The following is a 27,170-nucleotide window of genomic DNA, read 5'->3' as shown; positions in this document are numbered from 1 at the left end:
GTAGTTTTAGGGTTGGAATCACCAGTTTAGTGTATTATTAAATCCATCAAGGTTGAAAATATTTTTATCTAGAAGCTTCACCATGTTTGATTCACTTGCTAGTAAAAAAAAAAAAAAAAAAAGAAGAAGAAATAAAGAAAGAGAAGGGAAATACAACTGAATCCTGGGCAAACAAAGACAGTTCGAGTTAACTTTTGTGAAACCTATTTTTGTAGAGCTTCCAACCTAGCTGTGTGGTAAATCCAAAAGCCACAGACTCATATATCTGTCTTTCCCACAAATAAAGGGTTTTAAACCTGGCCTGCTTAGCTTCAGGACTATATGCACCTGACTACCCAAAATACAGAACCAACTTCAAATCACCTCTAAAGCTACTGAAGTTCATGCTGGGCTGAGCAAGTTTCAACCCAGATTTCTGCGTGGTTTGAGGGAATCAAGAAAACAGTGGCATACTCTCAAAAAGTGGACCACATTTTAATGGAATATAAATTTTCCTGAGTTATGATTAGCTTGGTCAGCACTAGAAAGGAAGATTTCAGGGAAAAGAAATGAGTGTTAGGTGAACCCAGTGGATAACTTACGCTGCTATACATCATATTCCTATCTATAGCAAAATCCTGCCTCAGTGAGTGGCCCAAGGACTAGCTGAGGATGATGGGAGAGATCACACTTATGTGTAGCCCCTTCCATTTTGCTATCCAGTGGAAAAAAATTATATAGAGTGAGACGTGTTCAGATTTTAAGACACCAAACTTTCTTCATTATTATGCCTCCTATTCCTACTCTATGCCACAGAATTATCTGAGAAAATATTTTGTCTTAAATTCTATCAAAGAGAATCACCACAGCCTGAGATACTGGATTTCTGGACTGGCAAGACTCCCCACTCATTACAGTGTTCTCTCAGAGGTGACAGGAGCTTTTATAAATATTTAAGAAGGAACTACAGATAGCAGTAAACAAGGCTGTCATTACAGAAAACAGAAGATGGTTTAAAAAAAAAAAAAAGGTTAACAGAAGGAAGTCAACAGAATGGCTGTCCTCTTGGTAGCCTAAACAGAATCTGGAAACTAGTTTTCAAACAATCAGGCAAGCCATATTTTCAAGAGTTCCACATTCATTTCTTATTCTACGTAGTTCTTGTCTTTGGCTATTCATCATTCTCTAGTTTGGGAACACGAGACTCTAATGAATACAAATAAAGCTTTCCCCCTTAAATACTTAAGAGTAAGAAAATACTATTTAAAAGACTGGTATTCAAGAAATATTTATCCTAAGCTTGGAAAAAGGTAAATGTAAAATTATGACTGATAAGATTCTCTGATATCATGCAAGGGCATTTTGTAGTAAGCCAGTCTGACGCTCTTGGGAAATGTCATAGTATATTTACTAACAATTCACGGCTGAAAAATGCAAATTTTTATGACTCTGAGAGGTTAGAAGTTGACCTGCAGAAAATGATATGCTGCTATGATTTTACAGCCCAATACAGAAGTACCCTCAAAGGTGGTAGGGTTTTAATGCCATGTAGAAAGTCAACCAACCTTATATTTAATCTAGCAATTTTATTTCGCATTCCTTTTCCGACTGACTCTATAAATCCTTGTCTACAAATGCTTTTAGAATCAGGTTCCTGTCATCCTGCTAGCTTCTCCATTACTGAGTTAAACAGAACTTTGGCCGATGATAACTAAGTTATCGATACTGACACCTGGTAATTCTAATGTAACGTATTTCTCTGACCTACTCCTGTGTCTTACAATCAAATGCAGCGTATGGGGAGGTCAAATTTGTAAAGCCAGCTGAGTATAAAACGACAGACACTAAGCAGCTTCTGTTGTAGCCATTTTAATACCTACACAGTCCTTGTGCTGGCAAAATAAAAGCAACAAAGTATCCGCCCGTGACCCTTATCTAGGGCCTGTAAGTCAATGTGACTTTCAACTTCTAGAGCTTGTTGAATACACCCTGGGGTAAAACTAAAAGCCATAAAGGTTAGCCAGCCCTCAGACCACACTCCTAAGTTCAGAGGCACAGAATCAGAATGCAGAGTTCAAGGTGCTCACCGCTCCTTCCACACTTGTGGATCTGCAACTTGTCTTTCTAAACCTAGAGATAGTGTAACCTTCACATAAAGTCCACTCCAGACAGATTTTATTATTCCCTCCTCTATTCTCCCATAGCTCTTTGTTCCTGTCTCACTAACAGAGCATATCTGATTTGCAATTGTTTACATGGCAGTCATTTTGGCTTGACTATTAACCCTCTAAGGTTCAGATCCAGGCATGAAGCCTGAGGCAAGAATATTTACAGTAGATACTCAGTATGGCTTCTTGAGCTGAATTTTAATTTTCTTTTTAACCAAGTCCTTTAATAACAGAAAAAGTGATAGAAGAACCAAGTGAATTCAACCTGAATCTGTACCCTAGAAACCAGTTTCCAGATCAGAAGCAGACTTTGAATGGGCAAAGATGAGGAAGAAAATAACAACAGGTGCCTCTTGCTCCTTCCTCCTTTACCAGTAATCCTTGGGGTGCTTTAAATAAATACGAAAATATTTGACCCAACCCCAGAAATCTTAATTCAAGTAGCCTGGGTGAGACCCCGTCTTCGCTGGTTTTTGTTTTGTTTCTTTAAAGTCTTCTGTCAAACTTCAACAGCAATAAAACGGAACCAAGATAAGATAAAAGCATGGTCTAATTAAAATACTACACAGGCCGCTGCTATGACTTCTAGTGTAATAAAAAAAAGAAAAACTCACTGCCACTGAGTCGATTCTGACTCATAGCAACCTAACAGGACAGAACGGAACTGCCCCACAGGGTTTTCCAAGGACAGGCTGGTGGATTTGAACTGCCAACCTTTTGGTTAGCAGCTGAGCTCTTAACTACTGCACCACCAGGGCTCTGCAAAAAATATCACTACAGCAGTTGTCAGACAAGAACAGAACAGAGAGAGCCATTAGTGTGTCCACGATGGACTTCAGAATTAAGCCTCAGAGATGCCAGGGATTTGAGGCTTAACTCTAACATTCACCTCATTCTGCTACAGGTACCAAGAACTTACCTGGTACTGGCACTTCAGAACACCAACTGTAGAGTTAAAGTTGGAGAAAGAGCATAAAAATTAACTTAAGGCAACTTCAAACTTTAAAGAATACAGGAATCACCTCCAGGTCTAAAACATGCCCAGATATCCAGGCCCCACTCCAGAGATGGTAATTCAGTAAATACAGGTGAGACCCAGAAATCTGCTTTTTCATCAAACAGCCAAACTGTTTTTGATGAAAACAGACTGAAGGCCACAATTTGAGAAAAGCCATCTTAAAGGACTAGCTATCTAAACCCTCATTTTATAGATGGGAAAAATGAGGCCAAGGAAATCTAGTACTTCCAGCCCTGCTGGCCTTCTAGTTAGGCAAACACTACGGGATGTTTTGGGTTCACTGAAGTAAAACCAGAAATTCAAGTGTTTTGATTTGGTATCAGAATCTCTGATGCATGGTCTTCACAAATGAAGAACTGGCAGCTTCACTGCCCTAGCCGGGGCTAGATAAACCTTCCAAGGAGTTAGTGTATTCTCTCAGAAGGCAGAAGGGAAAAAGCACAATTGTTCTCCTTCTTCCTACAGACCTGAGATTAATACCTTTTGTAATATCTGGCTCCAGGATTTATTTCAAAGCCATAAGCATAGAATGAAGAAGGAGAGGTTGCCTAAGACGTCTATTAAACATACTGGTCTGTAGAAAGGCTTCCAACAAGACTGTCCTTCATTACCTGTATCACTGTGGTGAAGCCGTTCCTCGCTTTCTGAAAAGGGAGGAGTCCTTGGCCTGTGTCTCCTCTCTCTGTGCTCACCCTGCCCACGGTCCCTCCCATATACAACTTCCTTGCAGTGAAGCCCATCTTCCCGTGAGGACTTTGGTGAAAGCTCATCTTGGTGTCGGGACTGTTTTTCCCAATTTGGAGTTCGATGGCTACTGTCAGCCTCCCAGTCATCAGATCCAGTGCTCAGAAGCACCTCTCCACTGATCCTGGGAAGGGGAGGTCTCCGGAGTCTCTCATGACCACATCGCTTCCTTTCATGCTGCTCACTGCTGACTTGGGGACCGTCCCTCATTCTGCCCCGGCGAGAGGCTTGCTGTGGTGAACGATGCTCTTCCAGGTCTTCCGAGTTATCCAGTGGAACTTTTGGGTTCTCCTTCCTCTGCTTCACAGGCTTTCCATCATTTTTGAGTCTACAAGGCCTTGAGAATTCAGAACCCAATTCCCTGGCCCTCCTTGACCTTGGCTGGTCTGAGTGGAGATGCAAGGATGTAAAAAACAGAAATGCAGGTTATCTGAGTATGACCTCACCACAGAGGGGAAAGACGGCCCATGTTTAATATATTTTAAAACAGAGAAAACTGCTTTTTCAGCTTAACAAACTGAGAAGAGGGGATGAGCAGCCACTGGAATGGTCCATGCATACGTGAAGGATTCTGGGTGCAAAGCCAAAAAAAGTAAAAAATCAAAATAAAATTAAGTGAAAGAGCATACATCTGAAAGAAGAGCTCGATCATGATTAGGTAGAGTCACAGAGTATTTTAATATTTGCCAATAACAATAATTACAGCCACTGGATGTTGAATTCTACTTATAAAACCAGTTTAGAACTGGTAAAGGAGGAAATGTGGGGATTGAAGGAGTCTCGTAAAATGGAAAAAATTAAGCTTTCTGACTTCAGTCAGAAGCTTTGCAAGTATTCTTACTGGAAGTGACAATAAAGCCTTACTATACTTTTTTGAATGTGCTAGTTTCTGTTTAGTTCAGAAAAATAACCCATAGATTCCTCTACCCTCGCCCTTAGGTGGCCAAAGCAAACACTGTCACTTACTTCAAAGAACAGCCCTGTATTACAGTTCAGTATGGACAGGGATGGAGCAGAGGAGGAATTTAACGCAGCAAATCATCCTGCGATCTTTAGATAATTCTGCTCCTAATCTTAATTGAAACTTGGCAGAAGAAAAAATTAAAAAGGGATGACATATTGAAAAAAAAAGGGGGGGGTGTCATTTACTAAAGACAGTTCAAATAAACTTTATGATATTGTATTCTTTGTATGAAGACAGGCTGTTTTATTATATGCCAAATATACAAGTGCCCAAGTTTAACAGAAGCTTCACACAGCACACGAGTGGGGGGGGAGGGGCTTTCACCAGGTCTTATTTAAACACGAGCCCACTGTGAGAATAAAGGAAGCAGAACAATACACACTTTGCAAGAGTATATTTATTTTAATATTTTTAAGACCACAACTACATTTTGGAAAAAAAAATTCCCAAGTCCATGGAAAACTTCTGAAACAGCTAGCCGTATGTGCCCTGCCAGAATGCATCACTTGCTGATCTGGATTTGAAATAGCCACCATGATCTGACGAGATGTAGAAGACAGAGGACTATACAATTTTTTAGTTTTTTTGGATTTTCTGTATTTTTATTTGATAGTTAATCTGATAAAGAAATAGAGCAAGGGGGAGAGATGGGCTAACTGCATGACTGATGCTGTAAAGCTTCCACTCAAAAACCTCAAATTGCTTCCTCTTGAGCTTTTTAGAAGGGGAAATTTTCTAGAAATATAAGATGTAAATTAAAATCTTTCTTCTGAATAGCCTGTAAAACTATTTATCTTCATAATTTACGGTTTTACGTAAAAGCAAAAGTGAAAGAGAACAATTACTCTCTGTGATTCAAGAGAGTATCTGCTCTTTTAACCAAACTATTATTTTAAGTGTATCGTGACAGCTGAGAAACAATCAACTAACCATTGCTGTGAATAAATCTGATACTGCCCGGTTACTTAATGAGGGGTCATATCCAGGGAATAATGGTTTACAGCATTAACACCAATGAGCACAAAGAAAGCTACATAAGTGCCGATCTCCTTCAAACCCAAATGAGACAAGAGGGGTTTGTTTTCAACACGGATCTGTGACACTATGATTGGTTTGGTTTTTTAATTCCTTCTAAACAACGAACAATATTAGTAGTTTTACTTTAAGGAAATGTGCTGTAAAAATTAGAGAAGAGGCTGTCACCACATTTTCAGAGCTGACTAGAAAAAAGTATTTATTGCCTAGTTCACCTGATGGGGTATTTTTAAACCTGTGAAAGACAAAAAGGACCAGAGTGGAGGGAATCTGTTTGAATCCTTTAAAACTTACCCATTCCAGTTGAGAATTGAGGCTTGTATGTTTCTTGAGATCAAGTTATTTGGCAAATACAATTAACACCCCTCATAGCCAAAAAATATATTTTATATGTGTGGCTCCATGTTTGTCTTTCAAACTGAAACTATCTTTTAGATACATAAAATACTATATTATACACACACAATATTAATATATGTATGAATAATAGTATTTTATAGTTTCTCTTTCACCAAAATCACATCATTTGATCTCCTCAACATCAATATAAAGGATGTATTTTTAGAATCTCCAGTTTACAGATGAAAAAATAGGCTTCAAGAGATTATAGGAGGAAGTTTTCTTAAAATCACACTTGTCTTAAGGAAAGGGTAAAATGTGAACCTAGGTCTCATGACTCCACAGACCATGACTTAAAAAAATATACATATATACACACACATACATCTGTATATCCCCAATACAGGTAAGTGGCTTTGAAAGAAAAACATGGGCTCACAAATCAATAGCCATAGAATTTCACAGCTGATATAAATTTGACAGATGTTTCACATAATTCCAGATTTGTAGAAAACCTATGTATGATCATTTTTAAAAGTTTAATTTATGGAAGATTAAGTGCAATAAAAGCTTAAAAGAGGACGATTTCTGTAATGATAATTTGTCATCATTATACAAGTAAGGCAGAATCATATCACACATGAAGACAGAGAAGTACAATGAAAGAATACCCCAGGGGTGTTGGGAAAGGACCACAGCAAAGGCTGTAAGGACGGCTTTGTACCTATGAGCTGAGCTGTAACGTGGTTTCTGTGGAATTCAAGTTTGTCTAACTCGAAAGCGTATAAAAGGGGACTGCATATTTAGCAATACGTACTCTGCCAACAACAACAAAGCTGAGGCAAGAGGAATTCCAATTCTCACATGCATGTGCTTAGGAAGATCATTACACATCCTGTTCCCCCATCTTCCCCCAACTCTAAAAAACAAGCAAATATGTCACTCTCTACAAGCTTACAAAAGTAAGTAAAATGAATACTGGAAAGATTTTTTCGAACTTCTAGGAGTCCTTGAAAAACCACTGACTTTTTAACATAGTCCTTGTCCAAGAAATATGAATCAGGTAGACAGTACGCTGGTCAAAATAACCAGGTCTGAGTCCCAATTAACAAGTTAATACAAGTTTTTAATAGAGAATGGCTAAACTTAATAGTTTAGTATACTTGCTTGCAATCCTACTGCTTTAAAAATAGGTTTAAAAGTTACTTTATTTGCAGCGAACATGCCTCCAGAGCAGAATTAAAAATGAAAACAAACAAAAAACACCAGACTACATATCTAAGATTTTAACTGAAGCTGAAGAATAACCCTTTATCTTCTGGTCTCCAGGAGAGCAAAATATGGTAATAATTTATCTTTTTAAATGATGTAATGCATGATTTCATCAGAAAAACCGCACAAGAAGGACGGCTATCAAAAGAACTGAGCATTTTACACGTGGAGGAAGAACACATCAGGCAATAAAGAATAGAGAATCAACATGCTTACTAAATGGGTCATATAGTTGAGCTCTACTGATTAGGAGATAAATTTAGAACAACAATGTGACCGGGTAAGAACAATAATAATTCTACCATCTACGTAGGCATTCCTTTCGTTTTTCTCATGGAAGAGAAACACTTACTTACCTATAATGGAATATAATGGTATTTCTTACCTATAATGGAATATAATGGAATTACTTACCTATAATGGAATATAATGGAATTACTCACCTATAATGGAATATAATGGAATTACTTACCTATAATGGAATATAATGGAATTACTCACCTATAATGGAATTACAGAGAAAATCTAAACCAAACCAGTTGCCACTGAGTCGGTTCCGACTCACGGCGACCCTCCAGGACGGAGCTGAACTGCCCCATAGGGTTTCCAAGGAGTGCCCGGTGGGTTCCAACTGCCGACTTTTCGGTTAGCAGCCAAGCTCTTAACCACTGTGCCACCAGGACTCCAATTATAGAGAAGTGATTGGTAATTAGTCTGTAAAGGCTTTTGGAGTCTTTGACCTTAAAATATTTACTCTCTAGAAGGTGTCTTTAGGTTTTATTCACTTCTCCTGTCTGCTCTTTAGCAAATACTGACGCCAGTAACTCTAAAAATGTGTTTCCTTTGCGAGATCTTTGAAAAGGACTGGACAACACTCCTTTCCCAACACACTATTAAGATAAAGAATCACACGTAACCCAAGTGCCACCACCACACCGTCACCATCACCGCTCTGCAAAACCAGGCACCAGACGAGCCAGACTTTGAAAGGGCTGCTCTCCTCCGTCAGAAGTTATTCCTTAGTGTAATCACATAGCAGAAAAGCATCAACAGCAAAGAATGAACCAGAAATCTTAAATGTCATATTGTTTGTCATCAGCAGGCTAACCCATTGGCAAAGATTAAAAAGAGAAGCAGAGAAGAAAGCTTTGTCACCCAGTAACTGATGCATGGTGTACCTTCTTTATTCATGACACGTTGCTGCTTCAAACAGTACTGCCCGGATTTCCTTGAGGAAAGTCAAGTCCAAAGACTCACCCACCATTCTGCATGCCCCTCTTTATGTGCTCAGAATGGAATACAGCATTCCGAGTGGCTACAGCACCAAGAACGCATGCCAAGTATTATAAAACTATATTCAAGTTTTAACAGCCATAAAAATTGGTTTTGTTCTTCCAGGGACCGGTTGATTTCTTTGGTTTCGGTTGGATTCCGGCCTTGATTTTAATTGACCCCGTTGCTTTTGGTTGGGGGAACCTTCCCGGTTCCTTCGGGCCCTTTTTTGACAAACCTAAAAGGGGTGTCTTGCGACTGAGCCTAAGGATGGAGTAGGTTCCGACGTGGGCATTATTACCTCCGTCTTCATAACAGTAACTATCTCCAGAGGCACTGGATCCAGAGGACTCTGGAAAGTGTTTCTTTCGCCTTTTTTCTTCCTGTAACTCCTTTTCTTGCAAAATGCGAGCTATGTCCTACAAATACAGAGAGAACAGAAATAAGTAATGGCAGAGAATGAACAAGCCCCACACAGTGAACCTACAGGTCAAGGGTCTACACTTTTACGGTTCTGTCACGGCTCACCAGGCTTTCTGGAATTAATGTCATGCTACCCAAATGCCACAGGTGATCGCTCTGCAGGAGCGGCTCATGATCCAGACGAGTGAAAAAGACTTTTTTTTAATTGAATTTTAAGTCAAACCAAACCTGAGGACATTCAAACCCAACACTTCTGAATCTGGTTATATACCTTGGGCATCTACAGAGCGGCATGTGTCAGCCTTATCTCCAAAAAGTCTGGCTGGGGAAGGGCCCAGGAATCCATAAAAACTTATATAATTTAATCTAAAAATTGAAAAAAAAAAAAAACCAGCAGTTCTTTCAGTGATGCTGATTTAGTCGCTCATTAGAGCATAATTGTCTTAACTGAAAAAGAGAAAACAGTCGTCAGCAGACTGACATCAGCCAGCAGGCTCCTGTCTCCCCGCCTGCTTTACCCCCAGGCAAGTTTTTAGCAGTTACTATGTAGCACAGCCATTGACAGCTCGCCTGCTAACCAAAAGGTCAGCAGTTCAAATCCACCAGCCGCTCCCTGGAAACCACACGGGTCAGTTCTATTCTGTCCTACAGGGTCGCTATGAGTCGGAATCGACTGGATGGCAACGGGTTGTTTATGTGCAAGGCAGCGTGAATACAGAGTGATAAATAACAGACTCTGCTCCCCAAAAGATTACCCTCTCCCTATAAAAACAAAGGTAAAAACAAGTAACTATCGTAAAATTAACTTATAAATGCCACAAAGAGGGTTAAAATATCTATGGGAGCACAGAAGGGGAAATATTGTTGCTTAAAGGAATTTGTACAAGGCTTTGCATTTGTATTAGGTTTTGAACAAAGAAGAGAATCCCAGGAGAGGACCTCATCAGCAAAGGTATGGACATCTTAACGGGCATCGACATAGGGCACAGCCAGTGGTCTCATTAGAACATGGGGTGTGATATGTCACAGCAACTGGTGAGACAGGAAACACTGTCTGAGGCTGGGTCGTAGAAGCTCCTTATAAACAATCTTAAGGAGTCTGGAATCTATAACGTAGAGAATGAAGAATCACCAAAGGTTCTGAACTGAAGAGAAACCAGTTTAATTCAGTGTTCTGAGTAAGAAGATTATCTCTACAGAAGCCCCATAATACAGTACATACACTTTTATGTTCACATACACGTTTCTGGAGAGAAGGTTCACAGCTGTCACCAGATTCCTAAAGGCTCATACAAATACAGCAACAATATCCACTGGTGCAAATGGTAATAAAAATGATACTTGTTTTCACATTTATAATAAAGGATGCAAGGACTGTTTAGATGTTAACGATATAAATTTGAAGCAAGAATTACTATTATTTCTCTTCCAATTTCCTAAATAAGTCCAAGTAAAGACTGTACCAATAAACTAAGAATTTGAATTAAACTACTCAGTCTTAAAGGGCTCTTCCGGTTCAACTGTCTTTTACTTCCTAATGCATTATTTTAAGAAATCTCTGAGTATCTACCAGGAGCCAGGCCCTGCACCGGGTTCATTATCTTTGATGTCATGCAAATTCATACATCAATCCACTAGGAAGAGAGATGAGGGACAGACAGAAAATTTGTTCCCGCCAAACTATCATCTATGTACTAGAGTTTTCCAAATCTGTATGCTTTCTACAGAAGTAGAAAGAAAATTCAAAAGATTCCCTGAGTTGTTATGCTTACTAAGCTTCCAACATTACATTTTGCTAAGCGGTTTGCTTTACAGAAAACAAAAGTTTTCCCCTACTATAGCCGAGGGAAAAACATATAAGAAAAATGGCCAGGCCCAACTGCCAGCAGAAATTATTAAAGTGCCCTCCAGGGATCTCATACTTGCTTTCCTGCTACTGAATTCCATTCTAATGAATACACAGTAGTAAGGCACACTCGCAGGGTGAGGAACCTGGGGAGAAACAAGGATGCCTCGTCTCTGTAATGCGTTAGCTAGTCAAACGAAGTACTTTTCATCCAGTACGATAGTAATCATAATGTGTTGTGCACCTTAGCATCCAAACCCCTTAGCTCTTCTAAGCCCTCAGTTCATTTTTAAGTAAACTTCTGTCTGGGTAAGAAGAGGTTTGCTAGGCTTGAGAGGGGAAGAGGTAAAAAATCCAAATAAAAACTGCTGCTTGATCACAGGTGTGGTTTAGCTCGAGCCGGTACCCCTCCCTTCTTTCCACGTTACTGTGCAATGAGCTCACTTAGGTGATTCCAACATCATTTCCCCTGAATCAAGCTCAAGATGGCAATTATTAGTCACAAAGCTTGGATGCAGCTAACTAGCTTAGTCACCTCTGGCATAAACAACCTTCCTGCTCCTCAGCTTCCTTCCTATTAGAGGTTAATCTAGAACAGCATTTCCCAAGCTGCGTTCCCCAAAACACTGGTCTCAAAAGATTCTCCAAACAAACACAAAGCATTCAATGGAAAGCGGGTATCACATCCAGCAATTCAAAATGTACCTTAGCATATTAAAAGCTTGGATAAACAAAAAATAAAAAAACACTGTCTTCCTCTAATCCAGGATTTTCCAAATTTCTTTGATGACAGAAGACTTTTTTGCCACATTAAAAAAATAAGCCTTATACAGAATTACTGTTGTTGTTAGGTGCTGTCGAGTCTATTTTCAACTCACAGCGACCTCATGGGACAGAGTAGAACTGCCTCATAGGGTTTTCTCGGGTATAATCTTTATGGAAGCAGATCTCCAGGTCTTTCTCCCGCAGAGCTGCTGGGTGGGTTCAAACAGCTTAACCGTTGCATAACCAGGGCTCCTTTACACAGAATTAGTGTTCCACAAAACACGACTTGGGAAAACAGAAATCTAAAAGAACGCTTAAAGCCTTTTAAAATCATTTTCAATTATTTTTTAATTAATCAAATTAATCAGGTAGACATACTGTGGGGCTAATATGCAGAAATAGCCCTGTTATATAAAAGACTTCCTAGTAACTACATTTATTGGACCGGGATGTTATCGTTATATTTCACTTCTCCCTTTTCTGTTATCCAAGCCCACCAAACTCTGGACCACTTGGAACTGTGCGTGTAAGAAGAAGGCACAGTTAAAGATCTCCAGAACACTGGAGAAAAGCCATTTTAATGAAAACATGTATTTACTGATCCTCTTCAACGGGGCAAGCATTATGCTAGGTACCAGTGTGGAAAGAGAGTGTATGTCCTCAAAGGTCAATGTCCTCCAAGTTCTTATCCGTTAAGTGTTAGAAGCAAAACAATGAACATAGTGTAAGCTATACAAAGGTAAGTGCTGGAAGAGAGGCATGAAGACAAGCGAGGCGCAAGGGACTCCAGGGAGCCCAGCACGCCGTTCCTAAGCAGATGAGAAACTACTGAACATGGAGTTAGGGAGCTGGGCTCCTAAGGGTATACATGCTTTACAGCAGGCCTACTGCTCGCTTCAATTCTTTTTACCTCTATCCTACAATGACAGTGAGCTTCAAAAAGAAGATATCGTGGTTATAAAAACAAACCCAAAGGGGATCTGAAAATGATTGTCAGAAAGGAAAAAACAAGGGAAGCCACTCCATTAGATCGCTGTGCTTCTCTATGAGCCAGAATGAACACCTCAGTAGAGAACTCAAGGCAGGTAAACTCCCCAAAGGACTACTCTCCAAGAGCAGGGACGAAGGACGGTATCACTCTACGGATGTAAAAACAACAGTAGAACTAGGAGAAGACAGAGAAAGAATTTTCTCAACCAGAAGCCTCTCTTCCACTCCCCTTTCTGGCCATATACGTATAAACTTATTTTTAAAGTGTCAAAACACCTGGGAATTGTTCAAGTAGCAAAGATGCATTGCTATTTGAGCTGATTCTCTAAATATTACCAACTTATATATTCTTTTATAGCATGAAAAAGTATCCTGGTTGATATTACACAGTTTTTAATGTGAACTAGTTACTAAGTCTACCCTTAAACAGTTCTCATTATAAACGGCTTCAAACTGCTGGACTAGTGCCACAAGCTGTTCATAACTATACTAATACTGGCCGTACTAATGTTTACTTAAGAAAAAAAATTCCATAAAATATTTTCACACGCACATATATTTGGACTTGAGTTCTGAGACGTGTATCTACAAGTATTCACACACACACACACACACACACACAAAATTAGAGTTCTATTTGAGGATAACGAAGTTAAAGATGCTAAACAGACATTCCTTGGCTTTATTAAATAGCACTGACACATGTTCATGCTGTAATTGAAAAGAAAGATCCCAGTGGAGTTGACACAGTTACTAATCACAAACTCGTACAGTACAGCTCTGATGCAAGCCCCCTCAACAGGGCACCTAGGAAAAAAATTCAACTCATATATTCAAGGCACTGTATAAAAGAGTTTAAAAAAATAAAAGAGAAAAAGAGAGATACAAAGAAAGTCAGCAGAAAGGGGCCACAATGCTAGGAAGAAGACAAAAAGAAAAAAGAATTCTCTTTTTTTCTTTTTTTAACTTTTCCACGTGGCACTTTTCTTACATCTGTGCTCTGTTAAGAAACACAGTAAAATTACACCAAAAGAAAGCCAGAAATGCTAACTCACCCACACAAAGCTGTGTAATTGCACTACTTCTCACGCACATTGTTCACAAAAACTCCACATGTTGAAGGAGAGAGGCCTTGGCTTCTGCGTCCGGTGCAGGGTTTTCGATGGGGAGATGAGCCATATACAATAAGCCCTACACTCCCTAAGGAGAGCTGACTCCAGAAAGTTCTTAAAGAGATTTGGGTGAAAACCCAGAGAAGAATTTTCCACAGCCCTGACACTGAATAAGAACTTATTAACTGAGCAGATACGAAAGGGAAGTAGAGGAACATAGGAAAAAAACAAAAACGGAATTAGGACAGTTCAAGAGTAACAGGCAATGTTTTTCAAGAGTTGGCCAGAGAATTAGCATTATTTTCTTGGTCTCAGTCTCCTCAGACTATGAGGCAACTTGTTTTCCAATGGACTAAAACAAATAAATAAGCATTTAACAAATAAGCAACATATCCTCCAATAACAAACTTTCTTAATGCAAACTGTGTTCGTTTAGTAACAACAACAGACCGGTGGGCTAAGAGCCACGTTTTTCTGTGGGAGAAGATTAGCTTAGCACAGAAGTCATCCTCTAATGAAGACAACAGGTCTGAAGGACTTTGTAAAGGTTAGTCAGACTCACTAAGTCTCCATAACTGGATTTCTCAGCCTCTCCAGTGTACTGGGGTAGAGAGAACATTCCAGTAGGTCAAACAGAAGTGGAGAGCATGCTAGTGGGAAGCCTATACCCACTGCCACTGAGTTGATTCCGACTCATAGCGACCCTCTAGGACAGAGCAGAAATGCCCCATAGGGTTTCCAATGAGCGGCTGGTAGATTTCGAACTGCTGACCTTTTGGTTAGCAGCCTGAGATCTCAACCACTGCAAGACCAGGGTTCCAGGAGGCCTATAAGGCAAGTAAACTCTTTGTAGACCCCTCGAGTCACACCCTATAGGAACACACTTGGCCTGTTTATTTATTTCCCTAATTCTGCACAGGTCTGTCCATAAAGAAGAGATCAGGGTTGTTACAAGGGGCAGTTTAGAACGGTGGGGAAAACACCTGGGAAGAAAGCAAGAAGGAAAGCACAATTAATATGTCCCAGAGGACTTACACACATTACCTCGGTCAAACCTCACAACAGCCCTTCAGGGTACGCACAATCAGCATGACTAACCCCATTTGGAATCTTGTTAAGTCCTATAATGAAAGCAGAGGAGCTGAGATTCAAACCAAGGTGCGTCTAACTACAAATTCCACACGTTTTATGTTATTGTGCCAGAGTGTATCTGAGTCAGAAGCAGTCAGTCAGGAGACCTGAATTACGCAGACATTTCCCTGGCATCTTATTATAGCTTGGGACCAGCCACTTAATTCTTTAACACTTAATTTCTTCATCAGAAAAATGGAGTTAATCACTACACTGCTCACTTTATACAGTATCACCATGAGATTACTTACTGTGATTTTATTTTAATTCTCCATGAAAGCATGATATTGACCTAAAATAAAGTGTTTTGGTTTCTCTTTCTATCCTGTTTTTCCCTAAATGGGGTAAGAAAAAATCACAGGACACCAGTAGTATTTATAAGAAGCCAACTTCACTACTCTGATATTTTTAACATAGAAGCCTTCCTGTCTACAAAATACAATCACTTCTTTCAGTTCCCAGTTCCATCCCCAAAGCAGTCTTCACTACAGAGAAGCCACACAGCCCGCAGGAAGAAGAGCCCCCTGTGTTGACAACAGGAAGGATCAAGCATAATCCCCAATTCTTACAGGCGGTTCTGCTGATCACAGAACCACTGTTTGTTTCTGGAAGAGATACTAAATACATCATACCAGGTGTCTTACACTCATCTGGCATGGAAAGAGAAGCCTTATGGGAGTAAGGGGGGCTCAGTGGGAATAGCAGGGTACACAGGCTACTTTATTGATGACCTTGATCATATCTATTTAGTAGGGTGATCGTGTGTGCTCATTTGCCCAGGACAGTCCCCAGTTTACATGGTTATTAATAAAACAAAAACAAAACAACCAAACCTGTTGCTGTTGAGTTGATTCCAACCCACAGAGACCCTATAGGACAGAGTAGAACTGCCCCGTAGGGTTTCCAAGGAGTAACCGGTGGATTCAAACTGCTAATCTTTTGGTTAGCAGCCTGAGCTCTTAACCACTGCACCACCAGGGCTCCTCCTGGCCAGAGGCATTAACAGTGTCCCTTAAAGCCTCAAAAGTGTGTCTGTGCAAATAATAAATCATATGGCCATCCTACTATTAAAAATGACAGATAATTTTCCTCCCTGTTATAAAGTAAGGCAGTGAACAAGAAGAGTACAGTAGGTGTGAAAGAATGCAAACACAGAACAAATACAAATTGAAATGAACTTGTTGGTAGGAAGTGCCAAAAACACAGCACAAAAGCAAATACAATCGTTAACTGCAAAGTCAAGTCTTCTTGAAAACCAAACACTACTGCTAATTTCAGTCATTTCCAGCTTTGAAAACAATGAAACGTAAAAAACAATCCAGAAGGAAACATATTAGTTCTGTGAGCCGGAGTATCATGGCAGAGTGGAACTATTAAGAACAGAGAGAGCAATGGACAGCCGCTCACAGTGACTACTCCCGGACCCCTGCTCAGATCATACTCAAGGTCAGCTCTCTCTAAAGTTGCTAAGAATGGTCCATGGACAGACAGACATCCGATGTCGAATTAGCCCTGTATCATCTCTTAAGACTTCACAACCACACAACTGACTGCGAAGCAACGATCATCCATGGGGGGCGCTGCTTGGACTGTTCCACCCAAAATGAGTAGAGCTCTGCGGCCCATCCAGCAACCCACATTGAGCCCATGAGTAGAGAAAGTATTTGCTCTAGGGCTAAGCAACCTTTCTTCACAGGCGAAAGGGCATTAACTAAATTGTACCTCATCTTTCTTCTCCTGAATGCGTCGTCTCTCTGCCTCAATTGCCAGCTTCTCCTGGATTTCCTGAGCAATTTCACAGTCTTGCTGTTCCCTAAAAAACAAAGGAGAAAATAACAAAAACAAATAGGGAAGGATTCTTCCTAAAAGCAAGCACCACTGAATGTTCATCATGAGCCAGTACATATTTTTACCCCCTTTAATCCTCACAATAACGAGGCAAAGAAGTTCACAATGTCACATCTTACAGATGAGAAATCTGAGGCCCAGAGAAGTCAAATCATTTCCCCAAGATCACAGAGAAAACAAAGGGCAGGGCTGGAATCGGAACCCCAGACACTACAATGGAACGTGCCATGATTTTCCTACCTTACCATATCACCTCACCTTACTGGGGCCACTCGACAGAGAGAAAGGCATGTTTTCTGGAGACTCTACAAGAGACCTGGACTATGAGCTTAATGTCAACAAATAAGCAGATACATATAAAGTGCAGAGAAAAAGTTTGGAAGCGAGCTCACCCAAATGTCAGCAATGCTATGGTCACCAAGAGGTGTATGACTTTAAAAATCATTTTTTATAATATTCTTAATTATCTGTATTTTTTAAGGTTTAACATGAACACTTAAAAATTATACCTAAAAAGAAAAGAAAAACTGTATATTCCCCAGCTTTTGTTCCCACACTAGAAGCTTCTCTGGCAGATGCCAGTTTTCTTACCACTCTGTCCACTAAGAAAACCAAATGCTGTAATACTGCTGCTCCCATGGTTTCCTCTGGCATTTGTGCATTCAACAAAGATTCCAACAACACCTGCTTCGGACCAAAAAGAAAACAAAAAACCAAACCTGTGGCCGTCGAGTCGATTCCGACTCAGAGCAACCCTACAGGACAGAGCAGAACAGTCCCATGGGGCTTCCAAGGAACGGCTGGTGGATTCAACTGCTTATCTCTTGGTTAGCAGCCCAAGCTCGTAACCACTGAGCCATCAGGACTCCAGGAGAATACAAATATGAATAAACCTTCGTCCTCCCCTCAGAAATTCACAACACATTTTGGTGGGAGAAACAGGTCCTTTAAAATAGCACCTTTAAAACACTTCCACAGAAAAGAGAGTCTAGTATTCTCAGAGATGGCTACAAAGTTTATCCTTAGGTGCTTAAGTCTTTTGGTTTCAGGTTTCCAGAAAAGTCAAGGGGCAATTTAAAACTCGAGAATGTGATAGGTAGCTTTAGGAAGCCAATTTTTACACAAAACCATTAGGTGGCAAAGATGAACACAAACAAGCTTAGAGTCTACTATCTAAAAAGATGCTGGAATAAAATCACAATTGTGATTTACATATGCAGTTCATTTACTAAACACATACATCTTATTTTCTCTCTGCCAACTGAACTTCCACTACTCAGTGAGCCTCCACGCTGTGTACTCCTGTTTCATGGCAGTCTTTTGAGCTGAAAGAGTTTGGAGGGTAGGGGGAAGGAATACTACCTGGACCCCCCAAATTAATGCAAAAATCTGTACAGGAGTAAGTGACTAGCTACAATGCAAGGTAACAATATAAGGGAAGCAAACAGAAGCACAGCAGAGAAGGTAAATCCAAACGAAGCATTAAAGGTCACAAGTGACAGTGAAGATGGATCTCCTGGTACAGAAAAAAAGGAGTGAAGTTTCAGCTAAGCTTAATGGTTTTGAACCATATTTACAAGGAAGACCATCTCTGGTTCGGTCAGCTGGTTATACAGAATCAGAGGAAGTGAAACCAAGTTAGGAAGAGGTAGTCAGCAACCTGCAAGCCTGACTTCAGGAGCCCCAGGAATCAAGACTGGGTGAAAGGTTCCAGTTGGCTAAAATTTACACCATTTCCTCCTTCCTGTGATGTCCAGCTGTCGATGTTGCCAGAGGAGTGAAAACTTTCTAACTTACTCACTTCAGCCAATTCCATAACCCTTAAGTGCCAGAGAAAAACATAATACTTGGCTCTTTTCTCATCTGGGAGCCATAATTCATGAGTCTCAAAACCCTAGTTTATATTTATCTTGCTAGTACTTACTATCATTACCCTGACTCAGGATCTTAGACCTTAAATGGGCATTTCTGCACCTACCTCAGAACTGGCCTTCCTAAGAGAGCACTGTGAGTACTGGAAAGGGCAATAATTGAGAACTCTGGTACATTCTAACCCTGGTTCTCACTCAAGCTCCACCTGTGACATAAGCCTCAGTACATCTCGACTCAGTCTCTTCCTCTCTGTATCTCCACTACCGTCACCCTCAACTCAGGCCTCACCACATCCCTCCTCTCCAGAGGGTGTGTTCCTGCGGTCTTTAAAGGAAAAGGCTGCATCTTGTTCATATCTGTGATCTCCAGTGCCTACCATGGTACCAGGTATAGCAAAAGTCAATAAAAGTATTTACTTACAAAATAAGAAAGCTGAACAAAAGGATAAATCAAGTCCTCTCTACAAAGAATAAACCAGAAAACAGACTCAGAGAGGTGGACTAACTGGCTCAAAGTCATACAGCTGAAAAGAGTTTAGCAGTCATACCAGAATCCACATGTCCCAAAACCTGGTCAAATGTCCCAACAATGAAGAAAATTTTTCAAATCAAAGAAAACTACTGAATAGCCATTGTAGAATCTGAAATCTACGAGTGAAAGGCATCAGAGGGACAGGAGGCGATTCTCCTTCCTCCCTGGCCTGGCTGCTTGTTCCACAGAAAAGCCAGTCCTGGCAGGACTCCCTCCCACTCCCCAGATCCTCACAGGTCTTTGTAGCGCTTCTGGAGCTGAGCCTGGGCTTTCAGATCTTCTTCTTGGAGTTGCTTAGCCACCTGGAGATCATGTTGGACCAAACGGTTTCGCTGAACATTCGACGCTAAATGATGTTCAACTGGACAGAAAGATTGAGAGTTAGGGTGTTTTGGCTTGTTAATAATAAACTTCATAATAAACTTGAGAGAGCTTTACTATTAAAAGAGCATCACATCTATTACTTCAGGTTATGTTTTCAAAAATCCTGTATAATAAACAGTACAGGAATTATTCCCATTTTTGCATTAAGTAAAAAGAGGATCAGAAAGGTTAGATGATTTGACTTTGATCACACGGCAGAAAGTGGCAGTGCCAGAACTTATACACAAATATTCTGAAGACAGGGACGGTGCTCTTCCTATTACCACATGTCACCACTCTCTTTATTAACTGCATTTTTCAATACTCAACTGTTATACTGACACATGAATTAATGACTCAAAAATCACAATTATTCATATTGCTAGTGGTGGTTGTTGGCTGCTATCGAGTTGACCCCCGATTCATGGCAACCCCATGTGTTACAGAATAGAACTGCTCCATCGGGTTTTCTTGGCTGTAATCTTTACAACACAACTCACTAGGCTTTTCTTAGACAGAGCCACTGGGCAGAAGGTTCAAACTGCCAAACTTTAAACCTACCTTGCGCCACCCAGGCTTCTACTCATAATGGTAAATAAGCTAACATGCACTTTTATGTAACTTAGACTTACTTTCCATTGTACATACATAGATACTGAGAAACATCTACAGCGTGGCCTAAGTAGACACCGCTATTGCCTGGAGAAGACGTTCAGGCCTCTGTTCTAGGAGGGCGAGTGCCCCGTGCCCGTCTTCTGTACACCCCGGATACGTCTACAAACACTGTCTCCCTCCTATAACAGCGAGGTAAGGGAAAGGATCAACCTCCTCTTTTCCTCCATCCTACAGACCCGGCAGTCTTCTAATCCCTGGCAGCTGTCTTGCTTCAAAGCACCCCGAACTTCATTCTTCATCCAGGTGTCCTCTGCCTGAACAAATCCTTCAAGGATGAAGGATGTCGTAGCCTGGTGACTGTGTTCTCTTTCTGCCTCACCCTAAGAAACCAGCCTTAAGCTACTACTAAAAAGGGAAAACTGAAGGCGCACAAATAACGAGGGCGATTACTCACTCTCTTGTTCCTGCAGGCTGTGAGCCAGGGTGTGGTCCTCCAGGACAGCAAAATCCCGGCAGACTGCAGATGATGAGGGAGGAAGAACAGAGGAGGGCTCATTAGTACTACTTTAACATAAACAGAAAAACATTTTGTTCACTTCAAAAAGTCAATTCTAACATTTGAGGATGATCAACTTTACAAATCGCAATACACAAAATAGTGACTAGTCAGTACAAAGTCTTCATTCACGATAATCCACATAGAACCTGCTGAGTGCCAAGCACAAGGTGTCACAAAATAATGGTTAGCTCTGGTCCCTGACCTGTGAGGGGATATTAACCACAGAATCAGAACCCAGAGTTCCAGAAATTCCAATGCACTTCTATACTACAAGGTAGGCTAGTACTGCTGAAATAATAGAAAAGTCAATAGCACTTTGCAGCCTGCTACTAGGAGAGGGCTGGATTCTCACGTGGCTATGTCTCAGCCACCTGTGGTTCAAAGATCACTTCCCAGGGACTTACGTCTATCCTGGGGCTCTTAACGACACACATGCCTTCATTAGTTTCTCTGGTAGGAGCAGATCTCCACGTTAAGGACAATTACATTCTTTAATGGGTCTACACCTTTGGGCATGAGTTAGAACTGGGTGTCTAGACTGTTCTCTAAATCTAGAGCTCCCTCAAAATAATCTACAAATCGAAAATAAATGGGAACCCTGGTCATAGATAAGGAGACTGAGAATCTATTTACTCCTAACTCTGCCTCCACCCAGAGACCCAGGCAAGAGCATTTATGGCCTGTGTTCTAGGAAGCAAAATGGGAGGAGATGGTCTCCAAGGTCTATTCTACCCCAAACCGCAATTCAAACCTCTGCTTCTTAAATCAAATATACAACCAAAAAAAACACGAAGGACTGTTAGCACAAAAAGTGCTGTTCTGTTTATTGGTTTTAAGGACTTGGTAGTTTAGGGGGTATGGTCTCCCTCTCTTCCAAACATGTAACTCACATTACAAAAGGAAAATTCCCAAAAGTCTCAAACTATTTTGATGTGTGGTAGTAAAAAAAAGAAGTTCCCTAGGGCTTACCAGAGGTTACAGATTTCTTTCTGAAGCTTTGAACTTGCCTATGAGGACATTCGACATGACTGAATAAACACTCCCTTGTCATTCTCAAAAGGAGCCCTGATGGTACCGTGGTTAAGCACTCGAACATGTCGCTGTGCAGGAGGAAGATGTGGCAGTTTGCTTCCATAAAGATTACAGCCATGGAGACCCTACGGGGCAGTTCTACTCTGTCCTATAGGGTTGTTATGAGTTGCAATTGACTTGACACAGAGCTGGATTAGGCAAGTGAGGGCCCTAAACACTGATCATCTGTGGCACTGCTTCCTCACGAATTTGAGTGTGTGTGTGTGTGTGTGTGTGTGTGTGTGTGTGTGTGTGTGTCTTAGCTATACATGCTGTAATTTCTTTTTAAATGTGGCCATAATACTAGCGATTGAACACAAAAGTAGCGTATGCTATTTCAGGGGAATGAGATGAACTGGATAATAAAATTTTCAGTGGATGGGGGTACTAAGATTTTTACTATATACCACATTTTCTACAAAAAGAATATTCTACGTATTCTACAACAAAGAAACTGAGTGAGCGAATTTAGTTGTTTCAACAACCAATGTAAAATTCTACTGCTCTCCCACAATGAAAAATCGAATTTCACCAATTTTGCTTTAAATGGCTCATACTTCAATTTTGATGCTTGTTTTATAATAAATGCTGTAACTATAAATGAACAAACGAAAAGATGTTCTAAAAAATTTAATAATCAGAAAACAAATATCACAACAAATCACTATATTTTATTTTTAGACAGAACTTTTATCTGTAACATGTTTTAATTAAACACATTTCTTTCTATTCTTTGCTCTTACAAATTCTTCAGCGATTTCATCATAATTTAGCTGCTGAACAATATCTACCCCATACATAATAAGGATAATGAATCAAGTCTTTCTTGAATCATGGTTGTACGCTGAGGGTTTTTGAATCTCTTTAGGGATGACAATGAGTGTTCTGTTGTGCAGTTTGTGATCATTAAAGTTAGGAATATGCGTAAAGCAATTTCAACACTGGGAAATACACATTGTATTTGTCATCTATTATGGAATCATACATACCTACATGAGTAAAATATGTCTTTCCTGAATCTGTAAACTTAGTTCTCATGCAAGAATGAAACTGTTGTCACACTTCTCCCTGAAGGTTTGTATTTAAGTTATCTGGATAAACCTGCACTAACTTCTTGGATGCCTTCACATATTCTTCATCAGGTATGTCCACGCTGTTTAAGAAGGAAAATCTATTTGAAAGAACTTCATACAGTTTCACCCTTCTTTTCTGCAAGGTTCAAGTGTGTCAATGATGGTATGAAATTGATCTCTGGCACTCAGTACTTCTGGAGCACATCCATCGTTTACTTGCTTCTAACACTTCTGCAATGGTGAACTGCTTGATAATCACATTTGGCAGTATTTGTTCTGTTGTGTTTTCAAAATTTTAAAAATCTTCTCTTAAATTATGTAAATACACGTCAATGACTGGTAGAACCAAACCCATTGCTGTCGAGTTGGTTCAACTCATAGTGACTGGTAGAGATCCAAGCACGTCTTTAAATTTTCTTCTGAATCTGGGAAAGTTTGACTCGTCCGATGACAATGCTGCAATACATTATTCCACATAACCAACATAAATACACACTCTAGTTGTCGATTTTGTTGGCAGTGTTTTCAGCTTCTCTTTTTATATTTCCTTTTTGTGTCTGGTCTTCAGCAATATCTTCTAAGACTTCTAGAATCTGAGTGTATGATTCCAGGATTACACCCATTGCTACAGTATACACTTCCCAACATGTATTAGAAAGACATTTTAATATTTGATCACTGCCTAAATATGTTTTAAGAACTGCCCATCAGCAAGCAGAGTCAGCAAAAAATGTGTAGAGTAACTGAACAGTGCAAAAAAAAACACCAACTGCTTCTGGACAACAATCTACTGTGCTATGGCCTACAAGATTAAATGAATGCACAGCACATGGTATGAAAATGGCATAGTCGTCACATTCTAAAATTTTCTGTTGCATGCCTTTGTAACGATGTTGGTAGCACTGTCATAGGACTGGCCTCTGCACTTAGAAAAATCAGTTTTGTAAATTTCACATAAATAGTGAACTACCTGATTTGCAATTTCTTCATCAGTATGACTTTTTAAGCTAGTAACGTCATAAATCGCTTGAGTGGTTTTCCATCTGTTGGAGATACGTATCTTAAAACAATACTTAACTGACAAATACGTGAAAGATCAGGAGTGGAATCTACACAAAAACTGAAATATTGAGCTATAGTTTTTTCACTGAAAATAGCTGATCAAACTTTATCACTTATTAAGTTTATTAATTCTTCACACGTTGGTTTATACATATATGATGGGTTGCCCTTTCCTGTGTTACCATATTTTGAGATGTAACCTGCTAAAAATGGATCAAACTGAGCAACGAGTTCAAGTAAACCTAAAAAATTTTCATTTTGTGAGGACCAAACACTTGATTTCTTCCTCAAAAAGACAGTCCGTGTTCAGCAATTATTATAATGACAACAATGTGTTGTAAAATGGCTTTCCAATAATGACATTGTTCATTAATTTGTATTTCTACTTTATAAATAAAGCCAAAACCACATCTTTGGTTTAAATATGACAACACAGAATCTCTGTAAATTGAACTGTTTTCATGTTTATCAATCATTTTCCAGTTGTGCCAGTCACTAAATCCATCCACAGCAAACCAAGAGTTAAATGATTTGGGACTGAACAGTTTATAAACAAAACAATATACAGAGCCGACTGACAGATACAATAGCCACTCCCTCTTATACTTCTCACCATTAGTTTTGCACCCTAGAAATATATTCTGGCAACAGAACCTTGTTTGTTTACCATCCAGAAATTTTCGTCATGAAATTTCCAAATGGTCCACTGTGATGCTGACAATCACTTGGTCCTCTTTTGATCCAATAATTTACATCATTAGAAGAAAAGATACTCCACAAAGCAGGATCTGCATTTCTATTACTCACGGAGTCTGCAGATGCAACAATTTTAGATTCTAAAATAGTTTCACCTCCTACACCATTACTAAATTTTTACTACAGCAAGGAATGGCTGTACTGCCTTTAGTCATTTCAGCAGTAGTAGGACTAGTGCAACGATTTGCACCCATTAAACTCAAGCGTTCAACGGTAGAAGTCTCTTCTGATTCATTACGTTTTAAATCAGTATCCAGAAAACACTGCATAGCCGGGCCAAATTCAGAGCTTGGATCTTTGTTCCTTCTCTGAACCACTCTACTTTGACACAAACATTATAGACAGTATATAGAGTAGACTGTTGTTGTTCTTAGGTGCCGTCGAGTCGGTTCCAACTCATAGTGACCTTAGGTACAACAGAACGAAATACTGCCTAGGCCTGCACCATCTTCGCAATTGTTTTCATGCTTAAGCTCCTTGTTACAGCCGCTGTGTCAATCCATCTCACTGAGGGGGCTTCCTCTTTTTCACTGACCCTCTACTTTACAAAGCATGATGTCCTTCTCCAGGGACGGATCCCTCCCAACAACATGTCCAAAGTATGTGAGACATAGTCTTGCCATCCTTGCTTCTAAGGAGCATTCTGGTTGTACTTTTTCCAAGACAGATCTGTTCATTCTTTTGGCAGTCCATGGTATAGTCAACATTCTTCGCCAACACCATAATTCAAAGGCCTCACCATACTCAGGTGCATAACTGTTCTTCAGTCCCACCCAGACCTCAATGATACTGTAGCTCTTCCCTCTGTCCCATTTCCCCCAAAGTTAGGGCATGGTGGCTAAGTCTCTTTTAGCACTAATAACCATGGAACTTGGCCTCCTTCTTCAGAAGAGCATTAACAGAAAGCAACGCACTTTTGTCCTTCAACTTGTGCACACAGGTGCCTCCTTATCCAATTATAAACTCTTTGGGGCAAGGACCTTATAACTAATCTCTGCATCTTCCACACAAACAGCCCTGGATGTAGCCCATAGTAAGACTTCACGATATGCTTGTTAACAGAAAAAAGGAGAAAAACTGGTCAGCAAAGTCAAAAAACAATAATAGCTCCAAAGACAAAGGAAGATTGTTATGACTATAACTAAGCTCTGTCCTTCTGACAGCATCACAGCAACTTGTAAAATTTGTCAAACATGGTTTTAATAAAAACTAGAACTCTCCCTCATTCTCACTAAAAAGAAAAACAGAGTTTTAATAATATAGTGATTTTTTTTTTAAATCTGGGTATGTATATATAAGTGTACAGTGAATAAGTATACATTAGTTTACTTGCTAATAAGCAAGTCTCAGAAATGAGGAGGGAGGATTTATATTGCTGATCTATTTTCCTTAAAGAGAAGGATGATTCTCACTCAGGTACAGATCCCTAAATAAACAAATGGCATAATATACACCTAGAAAACATTTATTCAATAAACATTTACTGAGCTCTGTTTTAGGATGAATAAGTTATTTCCAAGCCATCAAGGAGGCGGAGGTGACACAAAGATAAACAAGCATAATATAACCTAATAAATGTTATAGTACAGAACTATAGAAAGTTCTTTGAGGGTATTTAATGTTTTGCAGAGGTTAGAGGTTCAAGTTCACCCAGAGGCACCTCTGGTGATCTACATCCAAAAAATCAGCTACTGAAAACCCTATGGAGTTTTACTCTTGACGCACATGGAGTTGCCATGAGTTGAAATTGACTCAAAACTAACTTTTTTTTTTTGGGGGGGATGGGGGGTAGTTCATGTTTCTCATGAATTGGGGGTAGGGGTAATGAGTGGGGCTGTCTTGGTCAGAGAGCATTGGAAAAGCTTAGGAGTAGTTAACATACGAAACAGATCTCAAAGCAAAGGTTAAAATTTCTTTGGGCAGATATGGGAAGCATTCCGGGCAGGGGAAACAGTTATGAAAAAAGACACAATGATTAAGATAAAAAAACTGCATAAAGTGCCCTGGAGTTTTGTGGGCTGAAGTACAGAGCCCCTGAGGGAATCATAACAAGACATAAGATAGGAAACGTCCTGTGCACCACGTTGAGAAACTGGTTCTGAACTCCACAGGCATCTTACTACACAGCTTATATGACATGCACCAAAGACCTGGCGATTTCAACCCACTCCACCTCAAGCTGACCAAAAGCCACCTCTTATAAATGAGATAAACTCTATTTAACAGAACAGGACATTCAAAATTCTACATTTACAAAACAGTAATTATTATGTTGTTATTAGTTTTATATTATCATAATCATCATTATTAAACTGAAAAGGATCTCAAAGAATGTCTAGTTTTGGGTTCTCATTTTACTGAA

The 27,170-nt window shown here is 39.9% G+C and overlaps 1 protein-coding gene across 1 annotated transcript in view; it reads right to left on the bottom strand.

The window, feature by feature from the left end:
- Positions 1 to 25,077, bottom strand: part of CCDC50 (coiled-coil domain containing 50) — a 39,265-nt gene extending 14,188 nt beyond the window's left edge. Inside the window, exons 1-7 of the mRNA XM_023728672.1 lie at positions 24,911 to 25,077; positions 22,978 to 23,070; positions 20,742 to 20,851; positions 19,544 to 19,670; positions 16,781 to 16,871; positions 9,093 to 9,210; positions 3,777 to 4,295 (exon numbers count right to left, since the gene is read on the bottom strand). Of these exons, the coding sequence (XP_023584440.1) occupies positions 3,777 to 4,295; positions 9,093 to 9,210; positions 16,781 to 16,871; positions 19,544 to 19,670; positions 20,742 to 20,851; positions 22,978 to 23,070; positions 24,911 to 25,077 (1,225 nt within the window). The remainder of the gene's footprint in view (positions 1 to 3,776; positions 4,296 to 9,092; positions 9,211 to 16,780; positions 16,872 to 19,543; positions 19,671 to 20,741; positions 20,852 to 22,977; positions 23,071 to 24,910) is intronic.
- Between the last annotated feature and the right edge of the window lie 2,093 nt (positions 25,078 to 27,170).

The sequence above is a fragment of the Trichechus manatus genome, unplaced genomic scaffold, assembly GCF_000243295.1.
Source record: "Trichechus manatus latirostris isolate Lorelei unplaced genomic scaffold, TriManLat1.0 scaffold00026, whole genome shotgun sequence".
Taxonomy (NCBI): domain Eukaryota; kingdom Metazoa; phylum Chordata; class Mammalia; order Sirenia; family Trichechidae; genus Trichechus; species Trichechus manatus.
The sequence above is the reverse complement of the archived record's forward strand: the minus strand, read 5'-3'. Positions and strand labels throughout refer to the sequence as shown.